At 45.9% G+C, this 20,043-nt stretch overlaps 2 protein-coding genes across 9 annotated transcripts in view; both read right to left on the reverse strand.

Moving 5' to 3' along the window:
• SELENOI (selenoprotein I) overlaps positions 1-6,519 on the reverse strand; it is a 77,518-nt gene extending 70,999 nt beyond the window's left edge. The window contains exons 1-2 of the mRNA XM_085893900.1: positions 6,329-6,519; positions 3,674-3,742 (exon numbers count right to left, since the gene is read on the reverse strand). Coding sequence (XP_085750026.1) covers positions 3,674-3,742; positions 6,329-6,391 — 132 coding nt within the window. The 5' untranslated portion in view covers positions 6,392-6,519. The remainder of the gene's footprint in view (positions 1-3,673; positions 3,743-6,328) is intronic.
• Positions 6,520-17,534: 11,015 nt separating this feature from the next.
• The window catches only part of DEPTOR (DEP domain containing MTOR interacting protein), a 114,799-nt gene continuing 112,290 nt past the window's right edge, over positions 17,535-20,043 (reverse strand). For 7 of the 8 annotated variants that reach the window (XM_085893926.1, XM_085893944.1, XM_085893916.1 and 4 more), the window contains 2 exons: positions 19,350-19,421; positions 17,535-18,327 (listed from right to left, as the gene is read on the reverse strand). In XM_085893926.1, the coding sequence (XP_085750052.1) occupies positions 18,199-18,327; positions 19,350-19,421 (201 nt within the window). In that variant the 3' untranslated portion in view covers positions 17,535-18,198. The remainder of the gene's footprint in view (positions 18,328-19,349; positions 19,422-20,043) is intronic. The other variant, XM_085893966.1, reaches the window with a different exon arrangement.

The raw sequence follows: 20,043 nt of genomic DNA on the forward strand, positions 1-20,043 counted from the left end.
GCTTCATTATACGTTTGTTCTTTATTTACAAAAAAGGCATAAAGTTTTAAACAGAGATTACAGACACAAACCTGCCTGTGGGTCCATTCCCTTTCCCAGGTTAGGTTTGGGGGCGGGGCGGGGGGGGAGTGAGGCTTGTGTTTTGCCCAGAAAAGGCTTCCAAAGCCAACATAGGCTGACGGATGCTACAGTTAGGCTGCAATTGAGCTGGAATGTGTTTTTGATTTTGACATCACATCTTACCGGCTGCCATTATAAACTGGTTATGGGTACCGAAACAAGGTAGATATGTGGCAGGCAACCACTTTTGGTCAGGACCTTGAAGCAAGTATCACATGGGTTCAGTCACCATTCCAGTTAGGAGGAGCAAGGGTGTGTGTGTGTGTGTGTGTGTGTGTGTGTGTGTGTGTGTGTGTGTGTGTGTGTGTGTGTGTGTGTGTGTGTGTGTGTGTGTGTGTGTGTGTGTGTGTGTGTGTGTGTGTGTGTGTGTGTGTGTGTGTGTGTGTGTGTGTGTGTGTGTGTGTGTGTGTGTGTGTGTGTGTGCGCCATCCCAATCAGAAAAGAAATCACTTATAAACTATAAAATCCTCAGTCTCATTTAACTTACCCTAGAGGCCTAGCTCCTTATCGATAGATTCACACGTTGATATCTTTCACCCAATTTCCACACATAATATACATATCATCTGATCGAGAAAACTTGGGCATTTTGCCTCTTGATGGCAGAAATAATCTACAGTGGTTGCCAGTCCTATTGTAGATGACGGTGTTCACTTGAACCGGTCTCCCCCCTAAGGCGGAATGCACTTCATACCATTCTGCAAGTATATTAGCAGTGGCTAATTCGTGCCTCATCTACCCGCTGCCATGGATGATTTTCTGACCTCGAATGGCTCAAATATCCCAGCAAGCTGGTACTCAATTTGCCGACCTCAGAAGGATGACGGGCTGAGTCAACCCCCTGGTGTGTATTACTTCAGTGGCCAACGGGGCTTGAACTCAGGACCCTTGGATCCCAAGCCACTACCCTAACCACTGAGCCAACACCTGGCTTTAATATATATATATATATATATATATATAAAATATAAAGAGGATCAACATGCTCTTGATCAAGTCCATGCCATGTGCTCGATTGTCCTGGTGTGTCGAGCAGATCCTGCCTGACTGAGGACAACGTGCACCATCTCTTGAAAGATGTTGCATTGTGCAAAACTTGAGTATTCCACCAACTTCATCTTCAGTTGATTCCGATTCTGATGAGAACATTCCATGCTCTATGGATTTGGTCAGTGTTCTGGAGATCAAGAAATCTGACTCGTCACCGGGGTACATCAGGAGTGATCCCCTGGATAGAGGTTTCACATAACCGGCCTTTGGTCCAACGAGCTCTTGAACCATTTCATAGAAAGTTGTTCTCCTGGACTGATATTTTGGTGGTACACATTTGCCCATTTCACTGCTCATCCTCTCGTATCTGTCATATATGTCACTCATGTCATACACGTAACCACGAGACAAACCTACACACAAGTCTCTGCATATCATCATCATGCACTCATCCTCCACTGGCTGTTTTGATTCCCTGGCTGATCCTTGTCTTGCAGAGTGTCCATCAAAAGATACCAAACAAGCAAGATGATAGCAACCTTCAGCTGCTATCAGGTCGTTGACTCCTGACAATCTTGAACTCATCACCGGGTGAAGTTTGGAACGCTCAATCAATTCTGCAGAATTCTCCAGAGTTTCCACACTGTGAACTTTTGTTTTGCCCTGTTCTTGGCAAAACATGCATAGGGACCAATTCATTGCTCGTTGGGTGCTTCGTCGGGTGGGTACTGAAGTAGTGCTGGAGCAGGATAAAGACCATGATGGGATGCCGGCTGTGCTGATGACTGGCGCCGTTTCTTTAGTCTGCTTAGCTTGCTTTCAGAGGTGAATGTGGAGTAGCAGGTTTTGTGCCACCTGTGTTCCATTGCATGGAATTATTCCTCTGAAAGCAGCTCAAGTCTCTCAAGGATGTCGGCATTAGTGGTGTCACCCAGTTTTCGCCTCTGATCAGCGACTGTCCTTGTTCTGTTTTTTCCTTCTGTGGATGCTGTGCGGAGGTCACCTGAACTGCTCTGACAAAAAGGCGTGAGAGCTTCTCTGTGTCTTTGCTCTCTCTTTCACATTTGATAATTGATACAGGGTCCATGGCTGGCTACTATACTCCAGCTTTCAAACTGTGGAAGTATCTAGCGATCTGAAAATACAGTTGTACACACAGTGGTTATAACCATGCAACAACGATCAACAAGAACACCTTGCACACTGCTATATACACTACATCTGGTACATATTTGGCAGGAATCCTGCCTATCTCCAACTGGAAAGAAAATAACATGTTAATGGTGTGCAAGTTCTGGAAGTACTGAGAACAAAGCAACATTGGACATGGTAAAATACCCATAAGAATACAACAGAAAAATGGCAATGTTTGCCTTTCATTCTCTTAAAACTCAATAAATTAAGGTATATTTTCAGTTTAATCATTAACAATGCAAAAACACACAAGCTTTGGTTTGATTGATATGTTCAATAATATAGGCAAAACCCCAAAATCGACCGGCAATGACCTTGGTGACCTTCAAATTGAAATATGGCGATGACATCCACCCACATTCTTTTTTAGCTTGCCACAGTGGAATGAACCAACATGGATGTCTGCTATTAACAAGCGATGCCGCAAAAAAAAAAAATAATTCGAGGGGACTTTTCGATTTTTGGCTGGTCCGAGATACGTTTCACCCCATTTCCACGTATAATATGCAAAAATGACAAATACAGTGTGGGCCATTTATATCTGACACATCTATCTCACCAGAAGCAGTCTTGGCATAACTAATTATTGTTTTCTTTGTTTTACAGATAATGCTTGAAAGTTTTTAATGATGGAGCACTTTACATGCAATGAGCTTGTTTTTTTGTTTTTTTTTTTAAATGCAATGAGCATGCCAATTTCACAAACGAGGTCATCATGACAGATGAGGTACACTTTGATTTGGCAGATTTCACTCCACCAGATTTCTTCTTATGGGGATTTATGAAGGGCATAGTTTATAAGGAACATCCGACATCGCTCGATGAATTGAAGGCAAACATCACCGCAAGCATCTGCTCTATTGATCAAGAGGCATTGCTTGCGGTAATGAACAATATGATGATCGGCTGCCGTGAATGCACGAACTCGATAGCTCCCATCTGTCTGATGTAATTTTTAAGGAATAAAGAACCAAAATTGATTTTAAAAACTTGAAGTATGTGCCCATGTTGTATAGAAATTTTTTATTTTATTTGGTTTAGAAACAAAAAAAAAGTTATAAGGATAATAAAACCTTCAGAAACAAATGCCCCATCCTGGATTTGTTTGGTGGCCAACACAAGCAAATGATTAACTCTCAAATAAGAAAAAAAAAACAGACTTCGAAGATATCAATTGCAACACGGAAACCAAGGCAGTGAGTTGATGTTTGCCATGTCAATAACACCAAGTATCTGAGCTTGAAAAACACAGACACTGGGCGTTCGACACATTTAATTGCATTCACCGATCTTATGTTCCTCATTTAGCGATAACTTACCGATATTACTTGAAGAAGCATTTACAAAGCACCGTCAAGGTGCGACATACCTTGACAACCACATTCCAGAAAGGATGAAGGACGTACACCGAAAGAGGGTTCGTATCAATAGCACTGTACTGTAAACACAAGAATCGCACAAAAACAAGTTTCCACGAGCGATGGTTCAGGGTTGACCTGGACTTTTTGACATTCAACAGTTAAGAATAGTTCAGTGCTGAGATTTTATGCAATGTTGTCGACATGGAACAAGTTATGCAGAAATTGACATTAAACCTCGTCAAAGAAAACTGGAGGAGGGGAAAGAAGAAAGTGGCCAACAGAGCCGTGTGTGCTGGGTGGAACAGAGGTGGATCATGCAGTTGCTTGCGGAGGAGTCACAGGTAGGCAGACTGCACGGTTTGGCAATCTTTTTTGCGGCGTGTGTTGAAACGGTGCACAAGAGTTCAAAAATGGGCGTGAATTGGTGAGATGAGCAATCGTACGTGAAACTAACTGCTGCCAATCAAACAAACGTCAAATGTGTCGAACAGCTCATTTTGGAGAATCGCTGGATGACCTGGTGCGGCATGATGATTAGATGTCAGTGTGGAAACATGAAGTAGTGAGCGACCTTGAGCATCCTCATATGCAACCGATAATTTTGGGGACTCCTTGTATTACTATCTCAAGAATTGCAGAATTTTAGATGTCATAAACACACTCCTTGGCTCGCTTCATTGCTTCGTTATTTTTTTTTTTTTTGGTGACGGGACGGAGAATGGCCCTCGTCAATGCCAGCTTGCTTTTACTCGAGCGTAAAATGGAGGAAAACGTCCAGTCTTCAAGAAACAATTTCCTTCCTCAAGGTACTATTCCAATTCTGTTGCGATTTCCACACGGGTTGCCTTATGATCAAACACGAGGTCCTTTGTGAGCCACAACACTATGCGTTTGCAGCAACCTATTGAATTACAGGTGAGGAGGAATGATCATGTCCACATTTCAATTGGTGTTGTGGTAAAAAAAAAAATCTCACCCTCACACAATAAAAGTGACCGCTCATGGTCTTGCAGAGATGAAGTTGGGAAGTTATCAATCATCCCCGAGACAATCCAGACTCGTCACCTTGTGATTTTCAGCTCTTTTAAGCACACAGGGAACATCTCGGTAGAATCAAGCCCATGAACGATGAAAATTGTGTACCCAACCCAAATATTCGCAAGTAGATGACCTCAAGGAGCGACCAATTGATGGCATCAGCTTGTACGCGCTGCAACGAGTGTAACGTGTAATAGGGCGAGAGCACCTGGATAAAAAAGGTGCTTTCATGTCAACATCCTTACACTTTAGGATTTTCTCAAATAATCTCACATTTTACGAATATTTACTGAGCAAATGTGTTTACAAATGCTACACTTTGCAAGCAACAAAATAATTACACATTTGAGATTCTCAAATCTTCTCAATTTAGTATAGAGTCGAGGCTCATGGAGGAGCTATAACAAAGAACAAAAAGAACAGGATAAAGAAGCGGGGAGCATGAGGCTGCTTGAGGAAGGGCAGGGGGAACCAACAGCAGAATTGAGGGACAATAGAGACTTGGAGGGATGACGAGCGTGGGGAAGAATGACAGCAAGGGAAGGAAGAGGAAGAGGAACAAGCTGAATACAGTTGCAAACTGTCAATCATAGAAGTGGAAGTAAAAACTGGGGACGCGGCATAAATGGGGGAAAAAAATAAATAAATAAACAAACCACCCCAAAAACCCTTTATTGAACAAAGTGTCTTCACTCGGAGTGGTCGGTGAAGTATCTTCACTTAAAATAAGTTTGTATTTTAGGAAGGACAAGGTGGAGAACACAGGTTTGAAGGTGTTCACGGTTCTCCTCGTTGTTGTGAAAATGCTTATGATGATCAAATCTGATGTAAAAATAAATAAATAATAAAATAATATAGAAACCAATCAATGTCCAACGGTCTTCATTCATCCGCATCCTCAAACACCCGGAGAAGCTTCTTTCGGAGTCCGGCTTGAGCTCTTCCCTCTAGGCCATGTTAATGTCCTCTCGCTGTCCATCGACATCTCACGGTCTCTCCTATTTCGACCTTGAACCCTTTGTTTACTACATCTGTGAAGAAGACCCTGTGCCCCCTTCACCTGCAGCTCTTCTCCTCTCCTCTCCATTATTTTCCTGTTCTGCCTTCACCCCCCAACCCACTTTGTGTCCTTTGAGCCTTTCCTTCCTGTTGTTCCACTCTTCCATGAGCCTCGACATCTTTATAAAAGGGATTTGCAGTTGACAATATGGATGGAGTGTAACGTCGGTGGGTAAGGGAGGGAATAGAAAAGCTGAGTGTGGAGCACAGGAAAGGTAATGGTAATGGAATGTGGTACGTGTAGTCGGTATAGTGGGTGGAGTGCGTTGTGGAGTGCGTTGTGCAGGGCGACGTGTTCAGCAGGATGAGGCAGATGCCAGTGTTGGATGAATGGCGAGTATGGGAGATGAGTGTGCGCAGTGTACCACCACACCCAACATCGGCAGTTATCTCGAATGGGTCTCACACACACACACACACACACACACACACACACACACACACACACACACACACACACACACACACACACACACACACACACACACACACACACACACACACACACACACACACACACACACACACACACACACACACACACACACACACACACACACACACACCTTGTACTTATCGAAGCCATCCAGTTGCTCCTGCCTTATGTACTCGTGGTAGAAAAACGACATGCTGCTGTACACGATCAGTAACAGGCTTCCTGCTTCCTCCAAGGCGGAGCCACAGTTCACCACGCCCTCGACCTAGTTGTGGTTGTTGTTGTTGTTTATATATATATATTTTTTTTCTTAGTTTTCTTTAATCAGATTGGCTGATAATGATGATGATGATGATGATGATGATGATGTTGTTGTTGTTGTTGTTGATGCTGATGCTGATGATTATGATCCTGCTGATGCTGATGTTGACGTTGACGTTGACGTTGAAGTTGAAGTTGAAGTTGAAGTTGAAGTTGAAGTTGAAGTTGAAGTTGAAGTTGAAGAAGTTGACGATGACGCTGACGACGACAATGCCGATGACGCTGATGATGACGCTGATGATGACGCTGCTGATGACGCTGCTGATGACGCTGCTGATGACGCTGCTGATGACGCTGCTGATGACGCTGCTGATGACGCTGCTGATGCTGATGTTGATGTTGATGTTGATGATGTTGATGTTGATGTTGATGTTGATGTTGATGTTGATGTTGATGTTGATGTTGATGTTGATGTTGATGTTGATGTTGATGTTGATGTTGATGTTGATGTTGATGCTGATGCTGATGCTGATGCTGATGCTGATGCTGATGCTGATGTTGATGTTGATGCTGATGCTGATGCTGATGTTGATGATGCTGATGCTGATGCTGATGCTGATGACGCTGATGCTGATGCTGATGACGCTGCTGATGACGCTGCTGATGCTGATGTTGATGTTGATGATGTTGATGTTGATGTTGATGTTGATGTTGATGTTGATGTTGATGTTGATGTTGATGTTGATGTTGATGTTGATGTTGATGTTGATGTTGATGTTGATGTTGATGTTGATGATGATGCTGATGCTGATGCTGATGCTGATGCTGATGACGCTGATGCTGATGCTGATGACGCTGCTGATGACGCTGCTGATGCTGATGTTGATGTTGATGATGTTGATGTTGATGTTGATGTTGATGTTGATGTTGATGTTGATGCTGATGCTGATGCTGATGCTGATGCTGATGCTGATGCTGATGCTGATGTTGATGTTGATGTTGATGTTGATGTTGATGTTGATGCTGATGCTGATGCTGATGCTGATGCTGATGCTGATGCTGATGTTGATGTTGATGTTGATGTTGATGCTGATGCTGATGCTGATGCTGATGTTGATGTTGATGTTGATGTTGATGATGATGATGATGATGATGATGATGCTGATGCTGATGCTGATGCTGATGCTGATGTTGATGTTGATGTTGATGTTGATGCTGATGCTGATGCTGATGCTGATGCTGATGTTGATGTTGATGTTGATGTTGATGCTGATGCTGATGCTGATGTTGATGTTGATGTTGATGTTGATGTTGATGTTGATGTTGATGATGATGCTGATGTTGATGTTGATGATGATGATGATGCTGATGCTGATGCTGATGCTGATGCTGATGTTGATGTTGATGTTGATGTTGATGTTGATGCTGATGCTGATGCTGATGTTGATGTTGATGTTGATGTTGATGTTGATGATGATGCTGATGTTGATGTTGATGATGATGATGATGCTGATGCTGATGTTGATGTTGATGTTGATGTTGATGTTGATGATGATGCTGATGCTGATGTTGATGTTGATGATGATGCTGATGTTGATGTTGATGTTGATGATGATGCTGATGCTGATGTTGATGTTGATGTTGATGCTGATGCTGATGATGATGATGATGCTGATGTTGATGTTGATGTTCATGTTGATGCTGATGTTGATGTTGATGCTGATGCTGATGCTGATGCTGATGCTGATGTTGATGCTGATGTTGATGTTGATGTTGATGTTGATGATGATGATGATGCTGATGCTGATGTTGATGTTGATGTTGATGCTGATGTTGATGTTGATGCTGATCGTTCACATTTATAGCACGCGTACACCCACGTCCGGGTCTTCCTCAGAACCGACACAGTCACGTCAGAGACGGCGTCACGTGCACGGCCAAGCGTGCCTCCGTGTGATCATTCAATGCAATTTGTTTGCTTCCGGCCCAGTCATCAAAAATATCGAACCAGGACGCATGAACGGGGCTCGCAGGATAGCGAGAGGGACGCATACTGCGTTTTAAGCTGTCTCGCCTGGGTTCGAATCCAGACCCGGCGATGAACTGTCATCACGGAGTTTTGCGAGCAGGACGGCCAAAGCATGATCAACGTGTGGGTGTGCCGTCCCTCGGATGGACGCTAAACCGGGCATCTCGTATGCCGGCATTATAGATGGTGGGCATTAAAGATCTCACGGTTTCCTTCAAGAAGATTAGGAGAGCTATTGCCGGCATTGTGGACAAATTACAAATTCCTGCCTTTACTACTGCTGGGAAGCCAATGGCAAACCACCCATCATCATCCCTCGTAAAGAAACTGCTTCGGCAGCACCGACACTCACTCATCAGAATCAGAAGAACATAAAAATTTAAACAGGATTAAAATTTATTTTATAAACGGTAATAACAGGTGAACACCATTTTCACACTCAGCAGCGTGGAAGGTGGCGGGAACAGGTGATGTTTGTACCTCCTTTGTGTTTGTCTGTCCCTGAACATGATATCTCAAATCGTTGTGGACGGATTCGGACGAAGCTTGATGGACACAGGTAGGGTGTGTTGTGTGATCAGGACGAATTGATTCGATTTTAGTGAAGATCCGGACCCAGATCCTCCCTATCAGTGGGATAGAAGGAGTAACTGTTCAGCCTGGGGGACGAATGCCCCCTCCCGAGTGTTGTTCTAGTTGTTGTAGCATCTGTTATGAGTCTGGTAGTTCCATGCTTCAAAGCCCCCTGGCCGAGTGGTACCAAGAACTAACTCGAACAACATCGGTAGGGGGCATACCTCCACCATGCTGACCAGTGTATGTTTTACATCCCATTTATTGTCAGGTCAGGCCAGATCAGATCTGTGACTTGCTGCACGTACCACGTAAACCTGTCCGAACCTGATCCATGGTCGGGTTGTCGGCGACGAAACCGTCTCCCCCACCAGGTTTCCCGGTGAGGAGGGTGCTTGGATGTGGACACCCAGCAGGATTAAAAACAAAACTTGTCAAAGGGTAGGGGACCTCCTTGTGAGCCAACGGCCATCCATATCTGGTGCCCAACTGTGTCTGCGGGCGTGCTTCTTGGAGGTTGGATGGCAGGATTTGCACTGCGGCCACCATCAAACACTTCATTCCGCAAAACGCATAAAAACGCAAAGAAAACTTTAAACCCACTCCGTGGAAGTACGTCGTGCGCAGCTACCCTTTGCAAGGAGGCTCGCCGGATGATGGGAATGAGAAAAATCCTCCGGGATCCCCATTCCTTGATGATAGGAGGAAAAGCACAGGGTAACCCGCCTGGGTCAGATTGCGGTGGTGTGTGTCAGAGTATTGTTGAGGTGTCCGTCCACCAGACGGTGGTCTTCTCGGGTTAACCTGAGGTGGTCGCTTTAGATGGGAGCCTGGAATGTCCTATCCTGAAGAGAGGACGATCACCTGTCTCTGGTTGACCACTGCCCCAGGTTAGATACTCTTCTGGTCTTGGATGATTTCAATGCATCGACTGGCATGGATAGGGATGGCTATGAGACATGTGTTGGTCCCATGGGTCTTGAATCTGTGAACCAGTATAGCACCAAGTTCCTTCACTTTGAAAGAAGTTGTGGACTTAGAGTCACTGGTTCATGGTTGCAGCGCCCACAGCCTCATGGCTGGCTATGCTGGTTATGTGGCAAAGGAGATTGACCATGCTCGTTGATGGTCACTGGAAGATGATTCAGAACTGCAGGATCTACCGGAGTGCTCAGTTCCTCAATACCGACCACATGCTTGTTGTTGCAACTCTGAAGTTGCAGCTTAAATCTGGGAGAATGGTACCATCCCAGCCGAGGCTGGATGTTGGCAAGCTCAAGGATGAGGGAAAAGCTAAGCATTTTGCAAAAAGTCTGAGTGGGGATTTTGGGTCGGGGTGTTTTGGGGAATCCTGAAGAGTTGTGGAGTGCATTCAAGGCTACCATTCTTGATGTTGCAGGTGGATGTCCTGGAAACCACCATCGGTGGAAGAAGAACTTTGTCTCCCGAGGGACACTGGATACCATTGACCAGTCACAGGGCCAGGCTTAAAGGCAGAGCTGAGCTGTTAAGGGAGTTAAGGCATAAAACTGTACATGTGCTTAGGATGGACAACGTGGCCTATGTGTAAGGAATCTGTAAAGGGGTTGGGCATCACCTGTGGTCAAGTGGTTCTCGTCCTGCTGACAGAGAAAGTCATGCATTGCGATCCTCCAAAGCCTGTTCCTTGGTGTACTGCATTTCGAGTGGAGGGTGATGGGCTCTTGGCAGAGGAGTCCGAAGTGAAGACCCGCTGGTCCAGTCACTTTAAACGGCTCTACAGGCTGATTCACCAGCTGCTGAGTTGGATCTCAGGGGTGCAACCATCCCTATTGCTACCCTCCAATCAACTGTGAACTACCTTCATTTGTGGAAATCCAGCCTGCAGTGGACGAGTTGAAGGGGGCTAAAGCTCCTGGAATCTGTGGCATCCATGCTGAACTTCTCACGGCTGGTGGATATGCTGCACTCGCGTCGTTGGATGTAGTTCTGTGCTTTGTTTGGAACATAGGCATCATCTCAACTGACTGGAAGAGGGATCTTGTTGTCCCTCTCTGGAAAGGGAAGGATGATCGCCAGGACTGCAACAACTTCCGAGGGGCGATGCTTCTCTCAGTTCTGAGCAAGGGCTTGGCTCGGATAATTCTTGACAGGGTTCGCCACCATTTGCTTGAGCACCAGTGCCCAGAGCAGTCGAGCTTTACACCAAAGAGGTCAACGAATGACCATTGGATTCTGACCAAGGACCTGAGATGGAGACTTAATTCCTTTGGTACCAGGTCTCTTCGGAGAATCCTTGGCTATCGCTGGTCGTACGTTGTGTTCAACAATCTGTTGCTGAGAGAGACTCAGATGAGATTTGTTACCGCTCTAGTCCGTGAGTGTCAGCTGTGGTTGTATTGTCACGTAGTTAGTTTTCCTGACACTGATCCTGTTTACTATATTCTCTCAGCGAGGGAGCCTCGTGAGTCGTGGAGTCCAACAGGCCGATCATGCGCCTCATAATTGCAGCAGGTTTATCAGCATCTCAAGGAGATGGAGATGGCCAGACAGAGGCCCCTTGAGTACCGGCGGAAAGTGGACGCAGCGACGCGCTGCTCCGGTGCTTGCTTCTATACCTAACATGACCTGAGAGATTCTGTGGCCTATCGCACTTTGGTTGTAAAATGTGTGATGAACTTAAATAAAGGCAGGAAACACCGGTGTTTCCGGGTGTTTGTAAGCATGGCGCCTCTGGTGCGATGTGCTCTGGGTTCTCTTGGCCTAAGCCGGGTTTTGGACTGCGGGGTTGGGCTTGGTGGTGGATCCGGCTGCTGGAGGGGTGTTTGTTTGTCCGGTCTGCCCGTTCTTTGGCAGTCCGGGCATCTCTGGGCGATGTTTGACCCCTTTGGAGAAATCCAGTTCCAAAGATGGTAAACAGGATAGCAGCCGCAGTTCGAGCCACATACCTCAAGCGAAGCCGATGTTATAATCTCTTTGAAAATTGTAAGTGCTGTTTGAATGTGACAGGTATTTTTCGTATCCTGCTTGAACGTGCTTTTGTAACTTACCCCATTTTGTAAAATCCTGGACTAATGCTGGCAAACGGGACCATCCCCCTGCTTCCCCTCAAGTCCTTCTCCAAAATGCAAGGCAAACCTCCCCCCCCCCTTACTTTCAAGTCCCACGACCAAAGGCAAGTCCAGAAGACCCCATTCCCCTCCCCACTTCCTCCTCCTTGCTCCCACATCTTCTTTGTTCCCACCCCATCTTACACCCCCTACCTCCTGGAGCATAAAGTAATGTGGTGAAGTGTTGCCCTCTCTCCCCTTCACCGCTCTTCCCCGATTCTCGCTCCCCCTCCTAGCACCCCGCATTCCTCACCCCACTGCTCACTCTCTCCCTCCTCTCACCCCCCCTCCTCTTCTTCCTCACTCTCCCCTCTTCTCCTTGGTCCTCACTCTCCCCTCCCCTCCCACCCATTCGCTCCCCCAACCCTTCATCCCATCTCTCCATCTCTCACTTCTTCTTCCTTCGGCTACTCCCGTTAGGGGTCGCCACAGCGGATCATCCTTATGATCCGCATAGTGATTTGGCACATGTTTTACGCCGGATGCCCTTCCTGACGCAACCCTGGTCGTCTCTTACGACACAGGGATATGGTACACCTATTTTAACCGGGGTATACACCGGCCCAGTACACTGGTACTCATTTCGCCGACCTCGGAAGGATGACAGGCTGAGTCAACCCCCTGGTGTATTAATTCAGTGGCCCAACGGGGCTTGAACTCAGGACCTTTTGGATCCCAAGCCGCTGCCCTAACCACTGCGCCAACACCAGGCTCATCTCTCCATCTCTCACTCTCCCTCACAAACAACTCTGTCCCCTCTTTTTCGTCACAAATTGCTTGTTATTGGGTGGGCGAATTAGGTGACCCTTATTGTCAGTAATTTTGTCTGTTTGTTTGGATGTTTGTTCGTGGGCAAATTTTGACCAAACTCGGGTGGTAGGTACATCTTATGAACTAGTGCTTTGGAAATTGTGATGGTTGCTAGGGACGCTTTGGTTCTCTCGTAACAACCGAAAAATCTTCAAAATCGGTACCGTTCACGCGAAATCAATTCCGAAAGCCATTATCCCACGTAGGGTATTGAAATTTGGAAAGAATGATCTACAGGTGATGCTCTATCAAATATATTCCGGTTTTTGTGATATATGGAATAGTTTACCCACAGCGCCCCCTACAATTAGGGTATGCGCGAAAATTGGTGAAAATTTAAGGCCCCCGAGCGAACAGGTGAGTGAATCGATACGAATGAAAGTTTGCAGGTTCATGGTACTCAATGAGTACTACAACTTTGCCTCAGGACATATTGACCGATTTCGCTTAGGTCAGGGGTCAAAGGTCAATTGGTGCAAAAATCGATAACATGCGAGAGCTGGAGGTGCCTTCGCGCCAAATGCTACTCCTCCTAGGGTTATGGTCGGATGGTCATGAAAATTCACACTAATCGTCTGGAATACATTGTGCACAAACAATTGAGCTGGATTTTCGATTTAGATCTTTGTTCACCCACAGCACCCCCTCGAACATTGGGGATTTCCGATTTCAAACCGCATTTTCGGTACTTTTCATTCAAATGGATACCGAGTAGTTATCAGTAGATGGAACTGGAAGAGATTTGATATGCATAATCTCAAGGTGATTCCCTATTGGCTATATGACATCTATTTTGCTCTATATCTTATAGTTTTCATGCTTGGCGACCCATCGCCGCCAACCGGCTCGTACTACTACTACTCAGCGGATGTAACTCAGATTTCTTGTCGATGGCTATAGTGATGGCAAGAGACGATTAACTGGCTGGGAGCGTGGCTTGTGAAATACGAGTACTGAGTAGAGGGCACCCCAGGCACCAGAGTAGTTGGCCAGAGTAGGCCGTGGGTCCAAGGATTTAGAGTATGTAATGGGCACGGGTACCCAGGGAAAAGGGACCCGGAGCACCAAAATTCCATGTGGGCAGAGGGGGAAATGCCAGTGAGGGCATTCCCCACATTAGTGAGGAGTAGGTAGGCTCAGAGATAGCTTCAGTGACCCAGGTGTGCGGAAAAATTAGTTCGGCAGGTGGGAAGACATGCCAGTGGAGCCACGCTGCCCAACCACGAAATTGTGCAAGACAACGGAGAAAAATTTGCAGGCCAGGCCCAAATTAATAATGAACACAAACACAGGCGACGGGAATCATGGTTGCTAGAACCGATAGTTTAAAGAGACAGGCATGTTGAAAAGGCCCGGGGATAGTTTAAAGATTAATAAAGTGATAGGATAGATTAGATTAGAATATGTGTACCCCTTTGCACCATCCATCCCTTCATTGGTTGTAAGTTGCTGGACTCATCATGGAAATGTTGAAGCCTGTGGGAGTTATCCTGAGGCTGCATTGGACCTCTGGACAGGTTTACTCGTCTCTTTTTCAATCCTCTTTAAAGGGATCTTAGGGATTGGGAATAGACGGTTAGGACATGTTAGCTGAACACAGATGATAAGAGGGTTAGAGACACATCTGTTTAAAAATGTCAATGTAATTTGTTTGTTATAACCTAAAGAGGGTGGGTATGGACAAGGACAGCCATAGGCAATAGGATGGGGGGAGACCTTAGAGTAGGACCGTACCAATCATTGGACTGGCCAATGCCACCACACTCCCTCCACAACTCCACACCAAAATCGGCCAGCTACATGTGCCGACCTGTTGCACCTTACCTGGTCTGCATTTGCCATGCCTTTGCTTTCACTCCACTTGCCATACCTTTATTTGCATTCTCACTTACCATGCCTTGCCATATCGCTGAACCTTGGCATGTGCCCCAGGACCATCTGTTGTGTATGTTTGCAGGGACTGCCATGCATGCAGCCACAGAACCGGGAAATGTATTTGCACAGCCCGGACAACTTTATTGAAAAATGCCAGTTCAAATGGACTGAGATGACGTGTGGCCTGCCGTGTCAGGGTTAGTTGCCTACAGCAGACAGGGGAAAAAACAAACAAACACAAAGGACCATTTATGGCCCTGAAGAAGCCAGGTTGCGTGATCACCTGCTGCTGCACTCATCCACACATTTTCATTTGCTGCGTTTTCTTCCCTTGAGTCATAGGTCCTGGGCCACGAGTAATGTAAATATTAGAAATGTAAATAGTCATAACCCACGTGTTTGTTTAGTTCAATTCCAGAAATGCAGCATAAGTATGTCCGTATGAATCTGCGAGTTTAGATACGCAACGCACTCGGTTTATTATTTTTGTGACATGTATTTGAAATGTCACACTCAGGGATCCGTAGGTAAAGTGCACTAAGGGAAACTACACCTACATGCCACACAAATGTTTAACGACTAGGGTTGAGTCTAGCAAAAGGGAGGGGGGGGGGGTTAGTGTTGCGGTTCTGAAAACCACATGCCTCCAAGGCGATGGCATCCAACATGCTGTGGTGGCATACATCATGCATGTAATAGAGAGTTATTTCATGAATATACATGCAGTTAGACCTTACCCTAATGTCTAAGGGGTCAAATGGGACAAAGTGCGTTGTGTGGATCTCATAGTTAGGTCTGATTATATCTCTATCTTCATTCCAACTCTTTTCCTCTCATTCCTGAAATAAATCAAAGTATGCGCGCACCCAGACGGCCGCCTGTGAAAACCACAGCAACACCCCCCTCACTATAAGAATGCGTCTTTGCGGAGGCCAACAAAAGAAGCATCAACCACATGATGGAAAAAATCTTCCGCTGCAAGATACGGCATCAAAGGGAATAGTAGAAGCAAACGATAAAAGCCCAACGCTGTACAGGACGCATGCAGCGTGTTCTTTTCAACCCATTTCTGTATCTAACAATTATATCCAATCCTTTCCTTCAATCCATCGCACGAATAGCGCACCTCTTCTTTTGGGTCTGTGCAAGGGTTTACAACATCTTACCGTCTATCTTCGGTAGCCACCGTGGCCACCAATGTCTCCCGCGGATGGCAGACATCCTCCCGCACCTCCGCCTCAATGCAGCTGTCACCAGGCAGAGGCATGCTGCATTTCCGGGATCGCTCAGACCGCATGGCATCCGGACGAAGCAAGCGCATTGATCAGCGCCAACCGCAGCATGCCGAGTGTGCCTGAGCAGGCTGCGGGGCCGATGGGGTCCTCGGCCAGTCGCCTGAGCACGGCCCGAGAGTTCGGTGCACAGGCAATTCATATCACGGGGTTCGGAGCAAGACAATTTCATAACTCCACGATATCTTGCCGGATGTACAATAAGGCAGTTTCTGGCGGTGGTGGTGACCCAATGGGAGTGCCCGATTTGGGTGACGATGCATCGCTTTGGGGCGGTGCCCCGCCAGACCTATAAAGGACGGATCGCGAGGCCGTCCAGGGCATGGAAGTCAGGGTCATCGTCCTCCTCATCCTCTTTTCCTGGCCTTGGATCGATCTCTGCATATGCCTGCTGCTCTGCAAGTCCCGTCTGCCATTCCGTCCATTCGCTCCCGATCTCTGCCTCCTCTGGAATCTCCACTCGCACGCCGCTGGCTCCAGCCACCCACCTTCTCCGCGTACTTTTCGCCGTCTGGATCCACCTACTCCACTTTAAATCATGACTCATCGTGCTACCATGAGCACTTCGGATATTTATTACATTGGCAACCATTTGTATTTCCACAGTGTTCTTTTATCATCTCCCACCCAATTTAATTGTGAATAAATCCTGTTTATGAGAACCTGTGTCATGGTCATTAGGGAACATAGAACTCTACAGGAAATACGTGAATTTGCAAATGAATCTGTACGCAGGAACCTTTGGGAATAGTGCATTTAAGGTGCCATTCAAAACGGAACTGCCTTCGGCAAGCTCGACCAATTTGTGAGGGCAGATTCTCCTACGGTCATGTGGTCTTAAGTACCAATTCACAAGCAAATTATGAGGAAGCACGGAACCTCTTGCTCGCTCCCCGCTCGGCGGGCGCATCGGTTGTTAGAGAGTGTGTGTGCGTGTGTGCGTGCATGCGCAGCCTCAAACAGTAAAATGACATCTTATATTTTAGTTTCATGCAATGGCTCTGAAGCTATTTATCGCATTAACAGCAAGTCTGCAAAGCTCCACAAATATGCTCATGTCCTCAAGTGAACTTTCTATAATTTTGGGTGGAGATGCAAAGCTGACCACTAATTATCTGCACTTTACTCACCATCTGAAGCTGCACCTTCAACCAGCTCTAACTTTGGTATGAACACTTAAGGACGATGAGAAAAGACATGACAAATCTTGCAGAGTGTTTCAGGTGATAGAACACTGCTTCTTGTTTTCTACAGCACAGCCTGGGGAAGATACGCGATCGGCGAAGGAGGCAGGTGACGAGCCAAGCTTCACATTGTGTGAAAGGGCAAGTCAGTTGATTGGCTTTGTGTTTGACTGAAACCAAGAGGATGAGGCATTTATGAGAATCTCACTGCGCACGACAAGAACACATTCGACCTGCATTTAGTTATCTTTTAAACACAGTTACAAAGGCACAAGATGGATTAGAAAAATGATCTGTGTTAAACACTCACAATCTCCTTCATCCCCAGCAATCTCCACCAATTTTTTTTTTTTTTTGATGCTTCTGATTCATCTCAATCACAGCCTGTTTGAGGATCATCATTTTCCCCATTCTGGGTTCTTAAATCCACCCCAAAATATTTGGTGCATGTTACTGACAACACAAGATCATATAAAAGTCCACATTAAGCAACTTAAATGAAAATTCATTGACTATTTATGTGATGGAAATGCTGCACATGAACATAAATCCTTACAGCGATCAGAGCAATCATTCAGTATGAATGTGGGGGTGGGGAAAGGTGAGAGAGAGGGAGTGCAATAGAAGATGATCCCATAACATTCCTGTCAGTGCTGGAGCAGCTTAGCCTTCGGTTCTCCGAGAGTGAAGCACCAGCTTTCTGGCTAACCTATGAACCGCTGTGTAAAAACGCAAGTTGTAAAGGCTGAAGGAAAAGGAGAGGCTTTTTTTTTTAACACAAACAGCAAAAAACAAAGTGGGGCAATAAAGATTTATGAGAATGAGTGGGTGGCTGAAGATTAGGAGGTGGGAGAGAATAATTGTTGGCAAAAGGATTTGGAGACATTTCAGAGCAGAATCTCCTCCATGACTTCCAAAATGAGTGTGCGGGGACCCATGAGGATGAGGTTGCTGATCGTGTGGTAATCAAGCTGCAAGACACAAGTTCCATTCACAGACACCAGGAACTGGCAAACCTGCGCACAACAATGCACAAAAAAAATTACAAAAAAGAACAATGAAATTTGAATTATCTATCTATATTTCACACTTCCAAGTTCTCACAAATGTTTAATGGGGCACAGCATCACAAAAGTGAAAATAACCCAAACATTGGCACAGTAGTGTGTGTGTGTGTGTGTGTGTGTGTGTGTGTGTGTGTGTGTGTGTGTGTGTGTGTGTGTGTGTGTGTGTGTGTGTGTGTGTGTGTGTGTGTGTGTGTGTGTGTGTGTGTGTGTGTGTGTGTGTGTGTGTACATATACTACATACATATGTAGTCAGACCCTGATATTCACGGTCACGCTATTCGCAGACCATGGGTATTCGCGGGGCATAAAGTATGACCTGCTCTGACATTCGCAGTTTTTATAATTTTACATTTCAGGATTGGTCTCCTTTGTCCATTGCCGCTGATATTAATTCAGCAAGAGAATTCTTCCACAGAAAAATACTCTTATGCAGAGATTTATCCCATCTCGTCTTCAATTATCTTTCCCATCCTCCCGCTCTGGGTACCCTAAATCCTGTGGTGAGGCAGTTGTTTTAAAACAACTTCCATTCTCCTGCCGGAAAACAAATCCGACTGAAGACAACCTCAGATCCATTCAACAAAGCCCGCAACAAGTATGTGTCTTCCCTCAGGAGAGCCAGAAAACAACAGCTGTCCAATATCAAGAATGAGCTTTCAAACTTGTCTCCCTTCTCTAAAACCAGGCGGTGCCTTGTCAAGTCGGTCTCCTGTGTATGCTCCGCTTCCATCCCTTCTCTCACTTCAAATGGCACCACAGCAGACTCCACTCGTGAGAAGGCTAAATGCCTGAATCCTGTATTTGCTTCAATATATTGTGTCCCTAACCCCTCCCTCCCTATTCCCAGTCATACCAAATTGCTCCTGAATTCTGTCTTTTGCACCTGAAATGGGGGGAAAAGTTTCTGGCAATCCTCAACTGTGACTCTGCAACTTTACCGGACGGCATCAGCTCAACAGTCCGAAACAAACCTGCTCTGCTGTTCTTGCGCTTCCTCTTTCTGCTCTAATCACCCTGTCATTTTCCAATCGGTCATCGTCCATCTGGTTGGAAATCAGCCAACACCACAGCATTACATAAAAAGGTGCAAAAACAGATCCCCTTAAACACAGCCAACTTAGCTTACTTCCAATCATCAGCAAGGTCGTGGAATCTACCCTCACAGCAAATATAAAAGCTATCCTTTTCTCCAACAGTCTAAAATCGGGTTTAAAACCGATGTCGCCAGCTCTTGGACGACTCGGGATGAGTCTGGGATAGGGAAAGGGGTAGTGTTACGGAATTTAGAATCCGGTCTGATGAATGCATCCACACGTCCAGGTCCTCAGACAGTTATTTCCTTAAATGCATGTTCAGATTAGCCCCATCCCCATGTCTAATGGGATCTTAAATGTGATGCGTTGAGAAGGGTAAAGGATAGATCCTCTCTTTTATGGGAAGCTTTTTTTTTTTACGACAGGCACGTTTACACACATTTCTTTCACGAGCTCTGAAGCCCGCCCTCATTTTTCCTCAGCAACATTCTTTCACGAGCTCTGAAGCCCGCGTTTTTTTTTTTTGAGCGCATGGGTCGTCATGGTAACCGTGCCCCAGTGGGGCAGGGTGACTTTGGGGCGGACGGCACCCACGGAGATGGCCCGGGGATATAAAAACGAGTGAGAGGTA

This window comes from Eptatretus burgeri, chromosome 1, assembly GCF_056783735.1.
Source record: "Eptatretus burgeri isolate ZD-2024b chromosome 1, Ebu_testis_v1, whole genome shotgun sequence".
NCBI lineage: Eukaryota > Metazoa > Chordata > Myxini > Myxiniformes > Myxinidae > Eptatretus > Eptatretus burgeri.